Source organism: Anabas testudineus, chromosome 13 (genome assembly GCF_900324465.2).
Source record: "Anabas testudineus chromosome 13, fAnaTes1.2, whole genome shotgun sequence".
Taxonomy (NCBI): domain Eukaryota; kingdom Metazoa; phylum Chordata; class Actinopteri; order Anabantiformes; family Anabantidae; genus Anabas; species Anabas testudineus.
In genome coordinates this window covers 22,152,303-22,171,681 of record NC_046622.1, presented here as the reverse complement: position 1 = coordinate 22,171,681, position 19,379 = coordinate 22,152,303, and the positions used below count along the sequence as shown (strand labels likewise).

At 41.1% G+C, this 19,379-nt stretch overlaps 1 protein-coding gene across 3 annotated transcripts in view; it reads left to right on the top strand.

The window, feature by feature from the left end:
- The window catches only part of pitpnm3 (PITPNM family member 3), an 81,433-nt gene that overhangs the window by 58,881 nt on the left and 3,173 nt on the right, over window positions 1-19,379 (top strand). For all 3 annotated transcript variants that reach the window (XM_026377072.2, XM_026377065.2, XM_026377081.2), the window contains 11 exons: window positions 240-391; window positions 1,439-1,609; window positions 8,135-8,332; window positions 8,778-8,926; window positions 12,529-12,645; window positions 15,758-15,874; window positions 15,962-16,110; window positions 16,311-16,460; window positions 16,665-16,848; window positions 16,953-17,081; window positions 17,217-17,629. In XM_026377072.2, the coding sequence (XP_026232857.1) occupies window positions 240-391; window positions 1,439-1,609; window positions 8,135-8,332; window positions 8,778-8,926; window positions 12,529-12,645; window positions 15,758-15,874; window positions 15,962-16,110; window positions 16,311-16,460; window positions 16,665-16,848; window positions 16,953-17,081; window positions 17,217-17,552 (1,852 nt within the window). In that variant the 3' untranslated portion in view covers window positions 17,553-17,629. The remainder of the gene's footprint in view (window positions 1-239; window positions 392-1,438; window positions 1,610-8,134; window positions 8,333-8,777; window positions 8,927-12,528; window positions 12,646-15,757; window positions 15,875-15,961; window positions 16,111-16,310; window positions 16,461-16,664; window positions 16,849-16,952; window positions 17,082-17,216; window positions 17,630-19,379) is intronic.

The following is a 19,379-nucleotide window of genomic DNA, read 5'->3' as shown; positions in this document are numbered from 1 at the left end:
AAAAGTATTTTTACAGTGTACATTACTGTATCCACTTGAAATAGAATTTTTTTAAGGCCGTGAATAAACTACTATTGGAATAAGTGTGCCAAGTGGCCATCCTGACAAAAAACGTATTGGAGTAAGCATCCAAAGTGAAAGAACAGACTATTTTTGTCTCATGCAACAGACATAAATTAACATGAATATATGGATATACAATAACAATATCTTATTTTGTGTCCATGTCTACTCCCCAGTCTGATGAAAGATAGCGTGGAGGTGCGTGGTGGCAGTAGTCTGGTGTTGAACCCCGGCAGATTCGACTTTGAAGTGTCAGACTGCTACTTGCTGGGCTGTCCACTGGGCCTTGTCCTAGCCATGAGACGCACTGTGCTTCCTGCCGTCCAGGGTAAGAATCAGACATGTGCAAAAGATATGACAGAAGGCATTTCTTTATGCATGTGCATCTACAGAAGTATGTGCACATGACCTTGCACAAACAGAGGTAACAACAATTTCTGTGAGCGTGCATGTTTTATGAAACTTTACTTAGAGTCTCCAAATGTTTTATTACCACTTTTTAACATGACCTGCACTAACAGTGAAATATGCTACAATATAAGTTCATGTTAGAATTTAAAATGTGATGAAGTTTCTTCTGTGAAAGATAGAATTATCTCGACCTATTGGCTGTACACTGCCAATCAAAACTTTGGACACACCTTCTCCATCCCTGTTTGTTTGTTTGTTTTTCTTTTCAAGTTGTACAATAAAACTGAAGACATCAATAGTGTTGGAATTCCATGTATGGATTTATGTATAAAACAAAAGGTTTGGTAAACAATCCAGAATGTTTTTTTATATTTTAAATTCTTCAGAGTACCGTTTGCTTCCATGACAGCTTTGCACACTCTTGCCATTCTCTCATTCAGCCTCATGAGTTCGTCACCTAGTCTGGTTTTCTAACTATCTTGAAGGAGCTCACAGAGGTGTCAAGTACTTGTTGGTTGCTTTTACTTAACCCTCTGGTCCAACTCACCCCAAACCATCTCAACTGGATTCAGATTGGGTGATTGTGGTCACCTAAGTCATCTGATGCAGCACTCCATCACTCTCCTTCTTGGACAAATAGGTCTTTCTAGGTTATTTAACAATTTTTGACTACATAATTTCATATTTGTCCTGTCATTATTCCAATGTGTTCAGTAATGTACAATGTTGAAAGAAACAAAATTCAAGAAAAATATGAAAGAGAAGATGTGTCCAAGCTTTTAACTGGTAGTGTTTGCTCATCCAAATACTGGTGTGTTTCCTGTTCTAAGGATGAAAAGGTCCTGCTCTACTCAGTATAGCTCAGTATATAGAGCTCTTTATTCGACTCCACTATACTCTATGCTAAAATCCTTTTGTTTTTTCCTAATTGCCCTTCTTGTTCATTGTGTTTTCTGACCTTCAGTAAGCCAGCTCCATCCAGCCTGCTCTCAAATTTTCAACCTCTTCTACCCTTCGGACCCTTCAGCGTCCAGACTGGAGCCGCTGCTGCAGCCTCTATTCCACAAGTTGCCACCATTTGCTGTGCCACGCTACCAGCGCTACCCTCTAGGAGATGGACGTTCAGTGCTTATTGGTAAGACATGTGATTTGACCCTGGAAATCAGTTTACCAGTGAGACCAGATGCAAGAGCAGCTTCTCCTGAATATTTCATTGACTCATCTATTTTCTGCTATAATTGTATTGCTATATTAATAACCATTTGGATTTGCATTTGAAAGCTGGTGTGAAGCCTCTGAGGAACTCTGTCAGTAAGAGATCCTGTGACTAAGAAATGAGAATTTACATGTACACAGAAAAAGCTGCAGGATGCACATCCTCAATCCCATCTGTGTGAGCTTGCTCTATAGAGGTCATGTTAAATCCTGCTTCCAAAGCCCGAAGTTTGAAGTAATTATACTCCATCTTCTTGTAGTGCAGTACCTTTAGCCTGCCACAGCTCTCTGTGGATGAGGCACAGTATGTGAGATATTAGTCTGCTAGATATGGCACAGCACTGCTGTAATCCCCCTGGAGGGCTGGTCGTAGACACTGAGTTCTTAATGAGCTGCTGATTTATTTGAAGCATGTTTTAGCCCACTTTTGGGACATAGAGGCTCACTCTAAACAGCAGTTATGACGCATTGTCTGCTTCCCCTGCCTCTCTATCCACCTACCTCACTGAGAGAAAGTAGGACAAGGACTGATTGCTTGTACTAACAGGCTGTGAGCAAGAGCCCAGAAATGAGGATAAGGTTTTGTGGTTCAGTGTGAGTCTTTAAAAACTTTTACTCAACATGCAATCATTAGAGGGATCCATAACTCAAAGCAGATTCAACTCAAGGATGTGGAACATTTCCATTTGCTCTTTGTTATCTTATTCCCTGGTAACCCTGCAGTACAATATATTCTTTAGTAAAATAGGAGCAGAAGCAGTTTATTTAAACATTGAAAACACAAAGTGGAGTTTTGGCACATTTATATCAGAAGAAAAACACAACAATTAAATGAAGATTCATCTTGTAGAACGGAAATATATAACTTTCTCTCTAAGTTTCATTTATACATGTACCTCTAGATGTAAATATCGTTGCAATTTTACATAATTCACTATCTCAATAGCTTAAAAAAGAAATAGCTAGGTCCTATTTATACCAAGATTTCACAATGATCATATTTTATAAACAATATCAAACTAAACTGGAGGAAAGCCACATTATAACAAACATATTGCTGCTCACACACTGGTAATTTCCTCCACATTTACCTAATGTTACCTAATAAATAGAAGAAGAAAGAAAAAAAGAAAACACTTGCAATGATAATTGTGAAACATGTTATGATAGAGCACCATTTATAGTGGATTTTTACATCTAAATGTTGTCATGTTAACATAAAAGCCACAGCAGCAGGGTTGCAGAGCAAAACTAAATGCATGAAATGTTTTCCCATCTTAAGATTGCTGTAAAAATGCATCTTTGAATTATTATCACCATGCACAAAGTAAATGATCCACAGTCAGTAGTAATCAGAGCATTTGTCTCCCTCCCTCAATCATTAGAAATAATGTGCACTACCCCATGTCAGAAGGAATTAAATGTGTGCCACTCAGTGCTTGGCCACCATGGAACGTTCGCATGCCAAAAACCTCTCTTTAATGATGAAATTGATGGGAATTTTTTATTAGGCGATGCGCTGTAAGATGCAAGAATGAGCATTCCTCTTGCTCACAGTGGTCATAAATTTAACAGCAGAATAAATGTTAAATAAATCACTGATGCAGCCTGTGAGAGAACAGACAGCTCTCATGTTCTCTGTAAAGCCTGGGCCTTATTCATTTAAGTATTTCTTCAATTTGTATTTGAAACGTCCTGAAAAAGTCTGTGTTGGATTCATTCAAAGCCTTTCTCCGAAGTTGAAAGCAATCTAAATAATATTTTTTCTTTTTCTGCTATTAATGAGAAATATGTAGATTTTTACTTGTTTGCTGTTTGAACAGGGAACCCATGAGTAATGGTTGTATTTCTTATGTGACCTGTGTCCAAAACAAATGTCTGACATGTAATAGTAAATAACATAGCAATTCTACCCATGGAAACTAGATGCCCAAGCTGTGATTTATTAATTTAATCATATTGAACCGGTCACAAAGCGGGATGCTTGACACCTCTGAGCCTCGGTAGTGCTGATAAAGGAGATGGAGTGTAATAGTAGACGCACACAGCGTAGGCTTGCAGCTATACTGGGTTTTTAATTATGGGTGTGCATCCCTGTTTCATTGATCGGGCCGGGACGCTGTCAAATTATGTGTTAAATTAAAAACCATCGACAGGTGCACATGGAGGCAGAGGCAGACGCACAAACACACTCGCTTACCCAGACACGCGGCAGAAACAGTGTGTACAGTGGCGTGTATCGCTCCTTTCCTGCTCTGTATTATGGTAATTTGTTTTTCTGAAGGCACGGAGAGCCAATCAAATCATGCTCCTATGGGTATGACTTTGACATGAACACCCATCAGCAGCTGAGCTTTTATTATGACGAATGGTGCTAATATAGAGAGAATGAGTCCTCTTCCTATTGATTTCCAACAGTGGTCCAGTGGAAAATATGATCACCCAAGACAGCAAATGCACATGGAATTATGGTCATTTTTATCAGTGCTGATCACCTGGATAATGGCGCCTTAATGTGAAGCTGGTGGTGTATTTTTTTGTTCCCTATGATGTTAATAGCTAATTGGATGCCAGTGTGCATGGAGGCTGGGAGCACGGCTCGGACTGGAGTGGAGGGTGCTGAGTTGAAAGTATCTCCCTTTTTTCTTTTTGTTACAAAAATGTTTCAAGGCTACGGGGCAATCAGCTCCCTCACCTTTGTGAATTCTCTGCTTGTCCTTTTGTTCCCCACTGTCATCAGCTGTTTGGTGCTTGAATCATAATCTTCCTGTGTGAATACTGATCGTTTAAAGGCTAGAAGCTTTTGAGTTTTGCATCTTTTTATCCTCTCCCATTTAAGAAACTCATTTGTAAGCATGTTTCTGGCTTTATCTTTCTCTCTTCGCATCCATCTATGTCACCACGTAGTCCCATCCCCGCTGGCTCTTGCAGTTTTTTTTTTACACTGCCCTCTTTTTGCTTCTTCTCTCGTATGCATCGCTTAAAGTTTTGTGTGTGTGTGTGTGTGTGTGTGTGTGTGTGTGTGTGTGTGTGTGTGTGTGTTTGAGTCAGTGGCCCTTTCTCCTCTCTATCTCTCTCTCACTCGTCTGTCAGAATCATCTCTCTCCCTCTATTTGCTCATTGAGCTGTGTGAAAGAAAGGCAGAACCGTGCTAATGTTCCATGTGAGACTGAAAGAGAACAAGGCCTCTGTGAGAGGTGTGGGGAAAGGCTGAGTAATGATAACAGATTGCAGGGTGCAGTGTGTGTGTGTGTGTGTGTGTGTGTGTGTGTGTGTGTGTGTGTGTGTGTGTGTGTGTGTGTGTGTGAGTGCATCAATTTAAGAAAAAAACTGCATATACACTACATATCTTGTTGTGTTATGAACGTCAGTGAATATGTATTAGAGTTTGTGTCACTCCGTTGTTGTCATATTGGCCCCAGTAATGATTTTGCTCTGAAGTTACTATATGACACCTGATTCTATACGACACCTGATTCTATACGACACCTACAGTATATTCTGTTGTGGATGGCAACCCTTAAGTGTAATTACTGAAATCCTGCCCCATCATGCACAGCCCCAGAACCGTAACAAATTCTACCACTTTTCAGAGCTTATTAACTCCTTTCTTTCTTTCTTTCTTTCTTTCTTTCTTTCTTTCTTTCTTTCTTTTTTTAACTATGTGAAAACATTAATTTGAAAAGGCTGCAACCATTCAATTTATTTTTACTAGAAGAACAAACTGATCAAAGTAGTACACTTTCTGTTCATTGACTAAACATTGCAGCTCTTTAAATTGCTTGCTTTGCCCAATCAATAAAACAAAACAAAAAACCCCAAGTATTCACTTTGCAGTGTTAGCAAATGCTACAATTGGAAAGACTGGAATTGTAATTTATGTGAACCTGTACTCACAAATGTTGCAGTGATATTCCTTGTTGATTTCTAGTCACGTCTGATTTTAAACAAGTTGAAATTAATGAAACCATCTTAATATTCCCCAAATTAGCTATTTGTATCTTTCCAAACAGCAACATATCTTCTTATTATCCAAAGCAGACTCGTTACACAAGAACCCATTCAGTCTAGTTTTGCTGATAGACACATACAGTAGTATGTGTCAGATTTCATAATTGTCAACATCAGCTCAATCAGTTCAAATGTGAATTGTTCTCTTTCCTTCACTATGGGGGATTTATTACAGCTTTTTTAAATTGCTAATAATCAATGGTCAAAACTGACAATTATTGATCATGTGGTGAATCATGGACTCTCTTTGAAAGCAGCCTGTTGAAGTGTGCAGCGTACAACAGAATCCATAAATGCAAATGAAGCAAGTTGTTACATTGCTGATTCATTCTTGTTAGAAAATACACTGCTGGTCCAAAAAAAAAAAAAAGAAAAACATCACCACCTGGATCTAACCAAGTAAATAGGTAAGAGTTTCCCACTGGATAATTACTGCATAGATGATTTGCAGTAAGTAGCTTTTCATTTCTTAAACAACCATGTCTGAAGACACATCCTGTGGTCGTGGAAAAGCTGTTAATCTGTTTCAGAAGAGTCAAATTATTGGTATCAAGCAAAGTAAACATCTAAGGAGGTTGATGAAATGAAACTACTAAAACTGGGTTAAGAACTGTCCAATGGAAGAAGGTCATGTGGTCTGATGTAATCAAAGCTGAAGGATGATGAAGTTATTCTCTAATAAAATATTGATTCATCTGAAAAAAAAAAAACTAACTGTAAACTTGAAGATAAAAGGTAGTTTATGTAATGCTCCCAGTTGTTAGTATTTTGTAGTTCAATGTATAAAGAGTGGCAGTGTTTGGGTCCTGAGTTGAAGAGGAATGAGCTTCTTTTGAGACATGTATGACATGTACTGTTGCTGAGAGAAGCTTTTGGAGGAATTGTTGTATTGTAGTTGAAATGCAGACTGTGTGAGGAATTTTGAAAATGTAGTTTCACTATTGGCCAATGCTTGTTAGAAATTGAAAAAAGAAATGTAACCACACCAGATTTTCCCTCATGTCTGAGAGAATGGGTCTTCATCTGTATTCTGCTGCTGCCGCTGATGCTTCGCAGACAAAACACCCAACATGTGGCTGCATGCGACGGTCTATTTATAACCACACCAGGATTAAGTGAAGAGCAGGTTAACCTGCCAATACCTGGCTGCCTCATAAGGAAAAACTAACTATTCTGAGTGATTAATTAAATTAAATGCAGGTGGGCACACACAGTCCACAAGTGGAGGTAATGTCTGTAATGCTCATGTTTGTGTTTAGTGTACGTGTAAACATAGCAAATTGTGTCAGTGGAAACTCGGATGTGGATGCACCAGGAGTCTCTTTCATAAAAGAGCAGCCAAGGAACAATGTGTTCTGGTTAATAGTTGCAGGCATGCACACACATATGCTCTCTGCAGCTATTCTGCACTCTATACCTTACTGCCCTGCTCCATCATGTGAAAAGGTACCCCAGTGGATTGGGACATGATACTGAAGTGGGGTCATCTTTCAGTCTTTCTTAGTTTGCGATACATATACAGATTGCATTCCTTTCAGCTGTTTGGCAAAACGCTGACTGCTTCGTAGGTCACATCTGAAGTCAACATTTCATTTCATGCAGCAGTGGTGTAGAGGCTCATTCAGATGTGAGTCGAGCCATATCCAGTGTCATAATAGATCCTACATACGAGGCCTAGGTAACAGTATAATAGTGTAAGTACTCTCAAGAGTCTGAATGAAAAAACATTTTGAGTCTGGTAATAGAGGTAAAAGAGGAAAACTGTGAGGGGTGTTCTCAGATAAACAGATGGACCTTATAGGTGTGTTGTTCAGCTTTCTGTTGTTCAGCTATGTTATGCAGAAGTTGTATTACATTCAGCGAGAATCTCCTTTTGTCCCCAGGACTCCAGCATCGAACATAAATGTGCTATTGAGCAGACACTTGCCTCTCTAACGATTCAATTATTGATGAAATACGCTCCGTCTAGGCTCTGTCTCTTACAGAATAACCAGTAGATCCATGACGTCTGGTAAAAGTAGAGTTTCAGGGAAATTCTCTTATTATTGTACTGGATTATCACTGAACAAATTGCGAAGCACTGTGTAGAGATATGCTGGTGGGAGACAACAATCCAACATGATGAAATATTCTTCTTGTCAGCTGGAGCCAAGAGCAACATGCTGTTTAGGACTTCCAGAGACAATGCTACTGAATTCAACCCCATAAAGAGTAGAAGCGGTCTCTGTCATTGAACTCCTACTTAGTGCTTGCCTTTGGTTTTCATTAATAAAACAAAGCAAGTCGATACACAGCAGGAGGCAATCTTATTAGGCAAAATGACAGCATCGATTTAAAGACTGAGACCAGTCAATTGTTGTGTTATTGAGGCATTTCCCTTCTCCTTCCCTCTCCATTTGTCCTTGTCTTTTCTCTTCCCCTGCTCCCTCCCTAGCTGAAAGTGTCCAAAGCCATCCGATAGTGTTTTTGGAAAGCGAGCAAGCTCAAGGTGGTCCAGCTTCACAGCAGCCCTCTGAGGCGCTGACCGAGGGAGGAGGAAGAGATGAAGGAGGTCGTAGACTCAGCGTGACCAGTGTGGAAAGTGAAACGTCGATTTGCTCCATGGGCCAGTTGGGCAACACCATCGCCAACAGTGAGTGGGCGGGATGAAGAGTAAATTGTCTCATGTACATGGATTCAGATTGGTGAAGTTCCACAGCTCTTCAGATGACCCTTAAATTTCCTCATTTAATAGTGGGAAAAGCATAAGTATCATTTATTTAAGTAAAGGTAGCTGTACCACATTGCTAGATTTATTCTGCTGCAAGCACATTTCAGTAAATACAGTGATATAACATTACAACCATCTTTGGTTGTGCTGAAAACACCTTTGTGGGTGTGCAGGGCCTCTAATGCATAATGCATCAGAATTTATGCTGTAACTTAAGTATAATTGTCAATTAAAATGTAAAATGATGAAGTACCATAAATACTAGAAAAAGTGCTAAAAAATGGTGCTGAAGCAAATGTACTTTGTTTTTCAATAATGACTTCATTTATCTATATATTCTATATTTGTGTGTGTGTGTGTGTTTTAGTTTCTAGTACCTGGTGGGGCTCCAAGAGGCTGGACTATGCCCTATATTGCCCTGATGTGCTGACTGCATTCCCGACAGTGGCTCTGCCTCATCTTTTTCATGCCTCCTACTGGGAGTCCACTGATGTGGCAGCTTTTGTTCTCCGACAGGTAGGAGAGCCTGACAGTCTTACTGGTTACGGCAGCAGTATTCACTGGCTGGTATTCATGAATAACCTTCAAAGTATCCTTTGTCATAGTCTACTGTATGTGAATTTTATTTGTTTTGTGTGAATCATAAGTATGTTTTTTTCAAAGCAACCACAAGCAGCTAACATTATGTAAAGACCTTTTCACAGCAACACAAAGCTTCTATGTTACCTGTTATTTTACCCTCCCTTCATTAAGCTATGTACAATATCTGTATCACAAAAGACTCAACTTCTCAAATCAAAAACGCTGAGGTTTTCTAAGCATGTTGCCCTGACAACAGCTGAAACTAAATGACAAAGGATTGCACATCCTCTTTTTCATATCATATAAGTTATGCACATACTGCACAGCTTCTCAGTTTGTCTGTGAGGAGAAGCCTCTTTGTGTCACTGCGTCATGCATTTAATTCTGTGATTTTAAAAACTTGTGTTGGCATTTTTAGTGAGGTACAGTAGTTTCTAGAATCAAAAGTGAATATTTTATATATAGTGGCAAGAAAAAGTATGTGAACCTTTTGGAATTCCATGGTTGAAATGGTCATCTGCTCATTTATGTCTATATTGAGAACAACCATAAAAACCTCATAGTCCTAGTGGAAAAAAGCCCTTGGAATAATGACCCCAAAAAAGCTAACTGGAGTCAGGTTCTAGCATACCTGGAGTCTTGTTAAAAAAATATTTTGAGGGTGTGGACTAGAGCTACTACGACTGACAAAAACCACCAAACTTGCATATGTGATCCATACCTCTCCAAAAGGAGCTTTCAGAGGATTTAAGATAAAGAATTGTTGATTTTACATAAAGCTGCAAAGGGTTACAAAGTGATGTCAAAGATTTTAGAAATTCACCAGTCTACAGTTAGACAATCAATCTACAAGTGGAGACACTTTGGGACTGTGGCTATTCTACCAAGAAGTGGGCGGCCAGTCAAAATGACCCCAAGAGCAAAACGAACACTCATTAATGAGATAAAGAAACAACCCAGAGTGATAGACAAAGATTTGAACATAACTAACATCTGTGTTCATGAGTCTACAGTAGGTAAAACATTGAACTGACAGGGTGTCTATGACAGGACACCACCAAGGAAGCTGCTGCTTACTAAAACGAACATTGCTGTTTGTGGCAAAATGTTTTGTGGACTGAAAACAGAAACTAAGATTGAACTATTTGGAAAGAACACACAGCACTACATATGGCTCAAAAAGATTACCGCATTTTATCAAAAAAACATCATCCCAACATTGAAGTATGATGGAGGAAACACGATTTTAAGAGAGCCACACACATGAGACGCCTAATAAACATGACAGAGCTAAAGCAGTTCTGCAGAACCTGAACAATGTGCAGGTCTGATCTATAGATACAGGCAGCACCTGGTCCAGGTTGTTGGGTTGGGTGACAAATTAATGCACAAAATCATGAAATTCCAAAAGGTTCACATACTTTTTCTTCTTTCATACTGTAAACTAGCCTTGACATACAAGAATAAGATAATTTTTATTGATGCACACAGCGATTTAAGGCAAATTTCATGCACAAGGTGTTTTAAAGTGATTTACAAAAGACATAAAACAATAGAATGGCCGTTAAATTTTCATGTAAATGATATCTAAGAGGTCCCATGATTAACCCTTGTGGAACTATTTGTCATACAAAGCATTCCCTCTCTTTTTGCACAGGCTTGAAGCAGTCTAGGACTGTGCTACAAGGTGCCACCCAGAATATTTTACATTCTTCTCTTTTGCCATTTCTGAGAGCCAAATGCTGTTGCTTGTGGAACAGCTGTTTCCATTTAATGATGTCTTTTTGCTTTACAAACAACAAGACAGATGCTGCTTAGCTATTCACGGGCTCCTTCTGCACATGTAACAACCTGAATATGTTATAATCACAAGTCAGGCAGCAAGCCAGTAAAGCTGTCAGCACTTGTAGCAGTGGACAGAGTCAATCACAAAAATAAACCAAACAGTGTGTGTAGAGATTCAACAAAATGTTTTAGCAGTGTATGTTAAGTGTGGAAGCCCTGAATGATCTCAATCTGGTGCCGAGTCATGACGTGTATTTAGATGTGGAAAAAAATACCTGATGTAAAGACAAGTTTTTGTCTTTATATTGTCTCGATTGCAGATTGTGGGGATTGTGTAGTGGACTGCAACACCAAGTGAAGGTCGCTATTAACAGTCAGCTCACTTTATCTTGTGTGATGACGTTATGGATTCATTTCACATCTCACAGCTGAGCCTCAGACAAGTCGGAGCCTTTCTATCAAACACGCATGGTTTTATGAAATCTGAACAAATCTGGCCAGGGTTCTGGGCTGAGTTACGAATTACAGTCTTTAAAAGTACATGACTATAATCTGCACTGTCAGAAATTAAACGTGTTTCGCCGACTCTTTGTGTGGGTGTTTAGGATTTTAAAGGCCTGCAAATATGTTTTCAGCTTAATCTCATTTCAGTCATTTCCATATTTCAGTCATCATTTTTCTTAAGTTATAAGAACCCAGAAGATCAGAATTAGTCTAACTATTCTACAAGTGCACGTATTTCTAGTACTAAGAGGGAATTAAACCTCCAGCTCTGACAGTGTTACTGCCACTGTCTCCCCTCTGAGCTGCCCATGAATGTATCACATCTTTAACAGTGATTGCATTCACATTGTATCTGTGGGTTTGTGATAATGTCAATGATGTTCACTGGATCGTCAGAGACCAACAAGGAGCAGAACAAAGAAGTAAAAAAAAAAAAAGAAGTGCATCATGCCATGTCTTATTACAAACCACTGGAAACACCTAAAGTAATTAAACTTCATTAGAAAGCCGAGCTCCTGTGGGAAAAAAAAAGTACAGCAAATTTTCTCCCTTGCTGCTGTCTGCTGCTACCTCTCCACAAGCTGTGTGTAAACGTGAGCAGAATAAGAAGAGCACACAGGAATCCGTGAGCGCTACTGACGCCACTGGGAAGCAAATAAACCTAAAGTTCGTTATTTTGCTTCGGTGGTTTCCAGCTCCAGTCGATGCAGCCCCAACATTAAGAGGCGGTCATGGAATAGAAGCAGCGCAGAAAGCAATTTGTTAAAATTGAGCTGTATAATGTGCCTCTTCTCAGTCCAAGTTCAGCGTCATTAAGTGAACGTGTTTTAACTGTGTAGAGGCATGGAGCGTCTCGATGTCCAGAGCCACTCGGTGATTGAACCAGGAATCATATCCGTGGCTCTTTCAAGAAGCGAGCAGTCATTTTCTTCAAGTAGCCTACTCTGAATCACCCCTTAGCTCCTAATCTGTGTCAGTGCTGCTCTCGTCACAGCAGCTTTCCATCAGAATTGTGATTTGTGATCCCTAAACATAAAAGCTGATTTCATTTCAAGTTGTAAACTTTCCACTTTATATATGTATTTTCTTCACTGTGCTGATGTGCAGAAAGCGTTCAGGTGAGACCGGACTCTTCACAGACAGACCATCCTGTCTGCCTACAAACGTGCTGACATGAAGAAGCATGTCATTCCAACAGCTTGAGTGTGCAGATGCCCGCTCTTACATATGCATGGTTTCATTGACAGCTCATGAGATGTGACTGCTTGAAGACCCAGGAAGCGGACAATCTGGACTCGGCTCCGTTCTCCCCCTCCAGCCCACGAGAGAAATGGCTCCGGAGGAGGACACATGTAAAACTAAGGGTAACAGTTGTTCACTGCTTTATTTCGTGTAAACAAAGTTTTGAATGTGAGTTTATGGTTGCTCGTTTCATCTTAGAAGCTCATATCCAAACATCATTCGAACTAATCCATGCACTTATTAACAAAGCACCGTGACTTAAGCACATATTGCACAACCTGGAATACTGTGTGTACGGTGCCTCTCATTGTCAGAAATCACCCACACAAACACACACAGCAGAAATAGCTTTTCTGCTGCAATGGCCTTGAAACCATTCAAACTAAAAATACAATTAGCAATAACTCCTGAGGTTATAGAGCTTTATCGCTGTTGCCTGTTTGAATGGTGTGTGGCCTGAAAAAAAAACATTATACTCCCCCATGTTCACCTTGAAGCACCAAAGCAGGCAGAGACACAATTACTGGATACTTGTAAGCCATGCAGAGTAGAACAGTCAATGTCACATCGCTTTCCAATGAAAGCTCCTTTTATCTGCTACTTTTTAAAGGGAAGGATTTAGTGGCTGCTTGCTTTTCATGGGCCTATAAATAGAACTGTGTAACCGGAGTACCATGGAAACGTATCAATATTGAAGCTTGTGCAGCTCTTTCTTTTTTTTTTCAGTGTCATTTTGTTCATGCCTCACCTTGGCCAAGTAACGTGTCTCTGATGTAAGTGCTCAAAGAAAAGCAGCTCTGACAAGTTGCCGCGTCCTGAATATGATTCGATGTGCGGCGGTTTCGAGGCGCTCTGTGCTGATTCAGCCTGGGCACAGCCAGCTCATCTGCTGCAGTGATACTGTTCAGGGATGCTTGGCTTCTATTTCTGTTCTTTGTCGGCCTGGTAAGAGGTCTTTGTCACAGCTGGAGGAGGACGGCTAGTTTGGCTGTTGTTCTTGTACATGCTGCTCCTCCTCAGACGAGGGTCTAAATCTCCAGCTCATTTCTCCTACACTTTTGTCTGAGGGGATGGTGAGATTGAGCCGCTTGTCGCTTTCCTGTTGTCACTTATGAACACACAGAGACAGTTGAACTGCGTCAGGAAAGTCAAAGTTTGTCTAAAAAGTATTTGGACAAGCACAGACAATCATCCATTTTAATTGACCTTTACTGTGGCTGTCTGCAGTTCCTGCGTGTTCATGTTGCCTTCAGCAAATTGACTGACTGACTTGGCTACTGCAGAATATTCCACTACAAATGTTGGTCTACTTTTACAATATTGCTTGTATCCCATCTCCACTGAATCCATATCCAGTGGGTTTTGTTAGTATTTGGCTGAGTCTGAGCAGATAATATATCCTTCACCCCTCAGAACTCTATCTGCTGCATTTGTCAGTACACACATCATCATCAGGGTGCACAAGATAACCAGTTCCCCTGGCTGCTATACATGCCCATGCCATAACACTACTTCACCCGTGTGTTACTGGTGAGATGTTATGCTTGTGTCCCTGAGCTCGCCGGTGTGTTCTCTTCTTTGTCCTCTTTCTCTCTCTCTCTCTCTCTCTCTCTCTCTCCATCCTCTGGCATTCACAGCTCTTTGGACTTTATATTGATCATTAACAACAGCTGATTCATCATGCTACACATGAAATCAACTCTTTTTATCTGCTTGTAAATTAACTAATAAAGAAATAACACATACATGAGCATAGAACAGCGGAACATCTAGCTGTCCAACAACGTTTAAGCCTTTTCTTTCCCTTTAATCAAAGGTGACAGTCTACACTAAAGGTTTGGATTTTCTCAGCCGTTGTGTCAAATACTTATGGACTCAACTGTATGTTTGCTTACTCTGTATGTGTGCCACCCTTGGATCAGTAAACACGACCCCGTGCTGGCAAACAATTAACTAATGACAAAGCGAATGCAGTTTAACAGCTGGAAATGTTTAACTTCCGTGTTAGATGTCACACCTTTAAATCAATTGTCATTAGCTGTTGTGGTAAAACAATGAAATACAACCACATCACGGTTGATCACATTACCACTCGTGTAGACGATGCAAACACAATGTTATCACAGCCTTTCCTCCTGGTGGTATTATTGCAATAAATAAATTATATTTATTGCTGTAGTCTTTGTTTAGTCAGGAAGTCGTGCATCTGTTCTAGTATGTTTCTATGACCTGTGACACTATTGCAGTATAAATACTGCACAAGCCCGTGGAGGAGATGTAATCTTTCATTAGGCTGTCTACAGGCCACCAGACACATTTCAAGGTGCCTGTTAACTGTTAAGCAGAAAAGCAGCCGATGAAAAAAGAGTGTGTAAGATGAGAGCTTGAAATATCCACGATAGTAAAGTAAAGGTTATAGAAATGGCAAAGAAGTCAGCAGGAAAATTACAATTTCTGTCATGGTTGCCCACAACAGGGAGAATTATACATTCGTTCGCTCATCATATGCTATTAAAATGCAACCATCTCTGCAAGAGGAGATTTAGGGATTAGTGTTTCTCAGCTGGCTCACTTGGAGGTACTCACTGAATGGTGCAATTTGGAGAAAAGAGCCAGACAAGGAAGCTTAATGGAGAGTTAACAGTCTTTTCTGCACATTGCTTGTTTCAGAGGCATTTAACTGGGAGTGGAAATCTGGAAAAGCAACACATGGAAGCAAAGAAACCTCAGCCATTTTGTCTCTGGTTGTGTGGTGTTGTATGCCTCAAAGGTGTATATAGACAGGTCATGCATATTCATGCAGTACAGTTCTGAGGGGCTTTTGACTCCTTACAGAGCTCTGCATTCCCATTGCAGCACTGCTGACTTGTTTTTAACATCTTATCTCCCATCAGTTACCAGTTACTGTACCCTGCCTTGCAAAGTTAGTTATGTCTATTCACACTCCCATCCAAAAATATTGACAAACAAGTAGACGTGTTCATTGTTAATATGAAAATATTAATCATAGCAACTTTAACTATATTGTGTCCTTTTATTGGATGCTGTGTACCAAATCTCAGGCCCTGCTGCAGGTCTAGCGAGCTCAAAGGATTGAATACAGAAGTTAATTACAAACCGTGGAGCCATTATGTGCAGATTTATCCCAGAGCAGAATGACAGAGGCACACTAAATTGTGCATTATGTTGCAATAAAGGGTTTTATGTAATGCTTCTTCTTGTCATGACTTGCAGAACGTCACAGCTAACCACAGGGTGAACGACGTCATTGCCACAGAGGACGGACCCCAGACTCTGGTTGGTCGCTTCATGTACGGACCCTTGGACATGGTCACGTTGACGGGAGAAAAGGTGAGATGGTTGGACAATTTCTACTGATATATGTTTGTGAGAGTCTGATATTAATTTCTACCTGTTGGCACAACTTGCCCCTGTTAGGTGGACATCCTGCTGATGACACAACCTCAGTCTGGCCGCTGGGTGCACTTTGACACAGAGGTAACCAACAGCAGCGGCAGGGTCACGTATACTATACCCAAGAGCAAGAAACTGGGACTGGGAGTCTATCCAATTAAAATGGTGGTCAAGTAAGCATACATGCCCTTTACAGAGTCCCTGCATTATCAAATCAGATATAGCAAAGCATAGAAAAAGGAGGGATTTTTTTAATTCAGTCAGTATGAGGTTCTAGCTAAAACGTGCAGTATGTATTGTGGCCTTGAAGGAAGTAAAAACCGTGTGAAGCAACTTCTTGCACTTTCTTTTGTCTCCATTTTTATATTTCAAGGGGGGATCAAACCAGTGCAGAGGCCTACCTGACAGTTTTGCCAAAGGGCATGGAGTGTGTGGTCTTCAGCATTGATGGCTCCTTTGCCGCCAGCGTGTCAATCATGGGCAGTGACCCAAAAGTCCGCCCTGGAGCTGTCGATGTGGTCAGGTAACTGGCAGCAGCAGCAGCCTCTGACTGTGTGTGCGCTCATTTGTGCGTGTTAGTTAAGTTCACTTCTGGAGACAGCTAAGTAAAAGCTGTTCCTGTAAGTGCCGAACATGTGTTAAGCTTGTCCTTTCCACGATAATGGCACTCCTGATCAAAACTGAAACCTCTGAAGTGTGTTTGATGGTGTGTGTGTGTTGCTTGCAGGCACTGGCAGGACCTGGGATATTTGATAATCTACATCACAGGCCGCCCTGATATGCAGAAACAGCGTGTGGTATCGTGGCTCTCGCAGCACAATTTTCCCCATGGGATGATCTTCTTTTCCGAAGGCCTGGTTCATGATCCCCTGCGACAAAAGACCATCTTCCTCAGGAACCTCATACAGGAGGTACGCCTCTGAGACAGCCAATCGTTTGTCTCACTCGTGCATGTTGACAGTGGAGCACTGAAACGCCACTCACATCTCGGACTGATTGTTTTCTCTCTCCCCAGTGTCACATTAAGATCAATTCTGCTTATGGCTCCATGAAGGACATCTCTGTTTACAACATGCTTGGCCTGAGCCCCTCACAGATTTTTATTGTTGGCAGACCGTCGAAGAAGTACCAAAATCAGTGCCAGGTTCTTCAGTTTCCATTTATTTCTTCTTTTACTAGCTTTTCTTTGCTTTTCTTTCTTGAAAGCTTTTGTTTTTCCTCATTTACTTTAATCCTCTCACTCTGATTGTCTGACCCTTCCTCTGTGTGCTTTGTGTAGTTCCTGAGTGAGGGCTATGCAGCTCACCTCTCCACCCTTCAGTTTGGGCACAGAGCCAGACCGAAGAAGTCCCCCTCAGTTCGGATGGTCCTGAGGAAAGGCTCGTTTGGTCTCTCAGCAAAGCCCGACTTCCTGTGTAAGCGCACCCATCTGCGCAGAACCATGTCAGTCCAACAACCCGACCCGCCGTGCACGCCCAATCCCAAACCTGAGCGAGCCCAGAGCCAGCCAGAGTCAGATAAAGACCACGGGGGAGGAGGAGGAGGAGCAGGTGGTGGTGGCGGACAAGGTGCGTGGGGTCGGGCCTCCATGCATCGTGGAGACACAACTCCCTGACATCAAAACCGAGATGGAAGGATTGCAGGAGGACAGAGGAGAAGGACAACAAAGAGGTCTTAGCGTCCAGGGACAAGGTGAGACCTTCTTTTTTACAATGGGAGGTGTGTAATTGAAGGTGATAACAACTTGTATCTTTTTTTTTTTTCCTCCTCCTTCTGCCTCCACACACACACACACTTACACAAATACCCACATGGCCACTTCTATCTCTCCTATCTCTGCTGCTAATCACACACATACGTCACCTCACCACACCCTCTCTCACACACACACTGACCAACGCAGCCACACACACTCTGTCTGCCCTTTGTTTGGTTTCCCACAGCCAGTCCCGGCTGCTGCAACTCACCATTCCAGTCCCACTAGATCTATTCCTCTTTCCCGCTCACTCGTTGCCACACTGAGAGCCTTTTCGGTTTTCACGGTCCGTGGCCCTTGGCCCTCTAGCAACAAGTTTCAATCAGCTCCTGTCGTCAGTCGTCAGCCTTTAGCCTCAGTCTCAGCCTGTTGTCTGCTTTCTCGGGTTTGTCTGGACTCTGCTCTTTATTTCATGCTTTGAACAGTTGTAACTTGGCCTTTGGACCTAGGTTGTGTCTTTTTGTCCAGACTCCGTGGTTCTTTCTAGTCGATTTATTTCTTGTTCTGCCCTTACTACTTGGCCCTACCCCTCCTTGCTTATGTACCTTTTGTCAGGCCTTGCTCAAGTTTTCCATTCTACTACAGAATGGTTTCACAGACACAAAATCCACCTTTTGGAGCAGCCCAGTCAGGGCCAAGACCTCAACCCAATAGAGATGATGTGGAATGACTTAATGAGAGATGTTCACACCAGACGTCCTAAGAATATGTCTGAGTTTAAGTAGTTCTGTTAGAAGAATGGTCCAGTTTAGATCATAGTGTATGATCATTGTTTGCAGAACAGCAGCTAATTGCAGATGCTTTACTTACTTCTTGTGTCCACTGTGTAATCTGTTTGAACTGCTTGTTTGCAACATGTCTGGTCACTTTTGTATTGTGGTTCTTTACCTTTCTCAGCAGGGTTGGTCTAAAAATCTACACGTCCTTCACAAATGATGGATTTTAAGTTTTCTCTTGAGTGGAAGTACCAGTGTGTGTACCAGGCTGCACTGCTGCAAATGCCAGAATGGAGCAACAACGCACATCATTTAGTTGTAAAGAAAAATAAACTGTTGCTTGCTTTGCAAGATGGCATTTGTTATATACAGAGAAATATTATTGGAGTTTAAAGTCACCCTTTAACAGATTAGTATTGAACATCCATAAGGTAAAGGACAGATTAACAGCACAAGATATCCTGGCTGTCGGTCCTCACTAAAAAGACAGGCTCCTACAATCCTCAATTTATTACAACCCTCTAAAGTTATATTTTATTGTTTCTCATTTAAAAGTAACCAGCACTGCGGCAAACATTAGCATAAAGCAAATGAATCCCTGCTGAGCAATTCGGCCTTTTGCTTTATACTTTTTGCACTGCATTGTATGTAAAGCCTTTAGGAGCTCAAGGCTCCTTAAGGTAGTGCCGCAATCCTAGATTGATTTTGCTCGCTGCTGTTGAGTTCCGGCAAAGTCAATAAGCATCTCCTTTGATAAGATTAAGTTCTGTGGTGCACCTGATGCATTAAGGACCTTATACTTTTAGTCACAGAGGCGTTATTATATTAATAAGTAAACTTAGGCCTAAATGTACATTAGAGAGAAGGAAAACATGAGAAAAGGGGGATATTGAAATGATTCTATAGACGATGATTTACTGGACACTTAAGACATGCTTTTATTAGCAGCATCTCCTTGAAAAGACAAAAT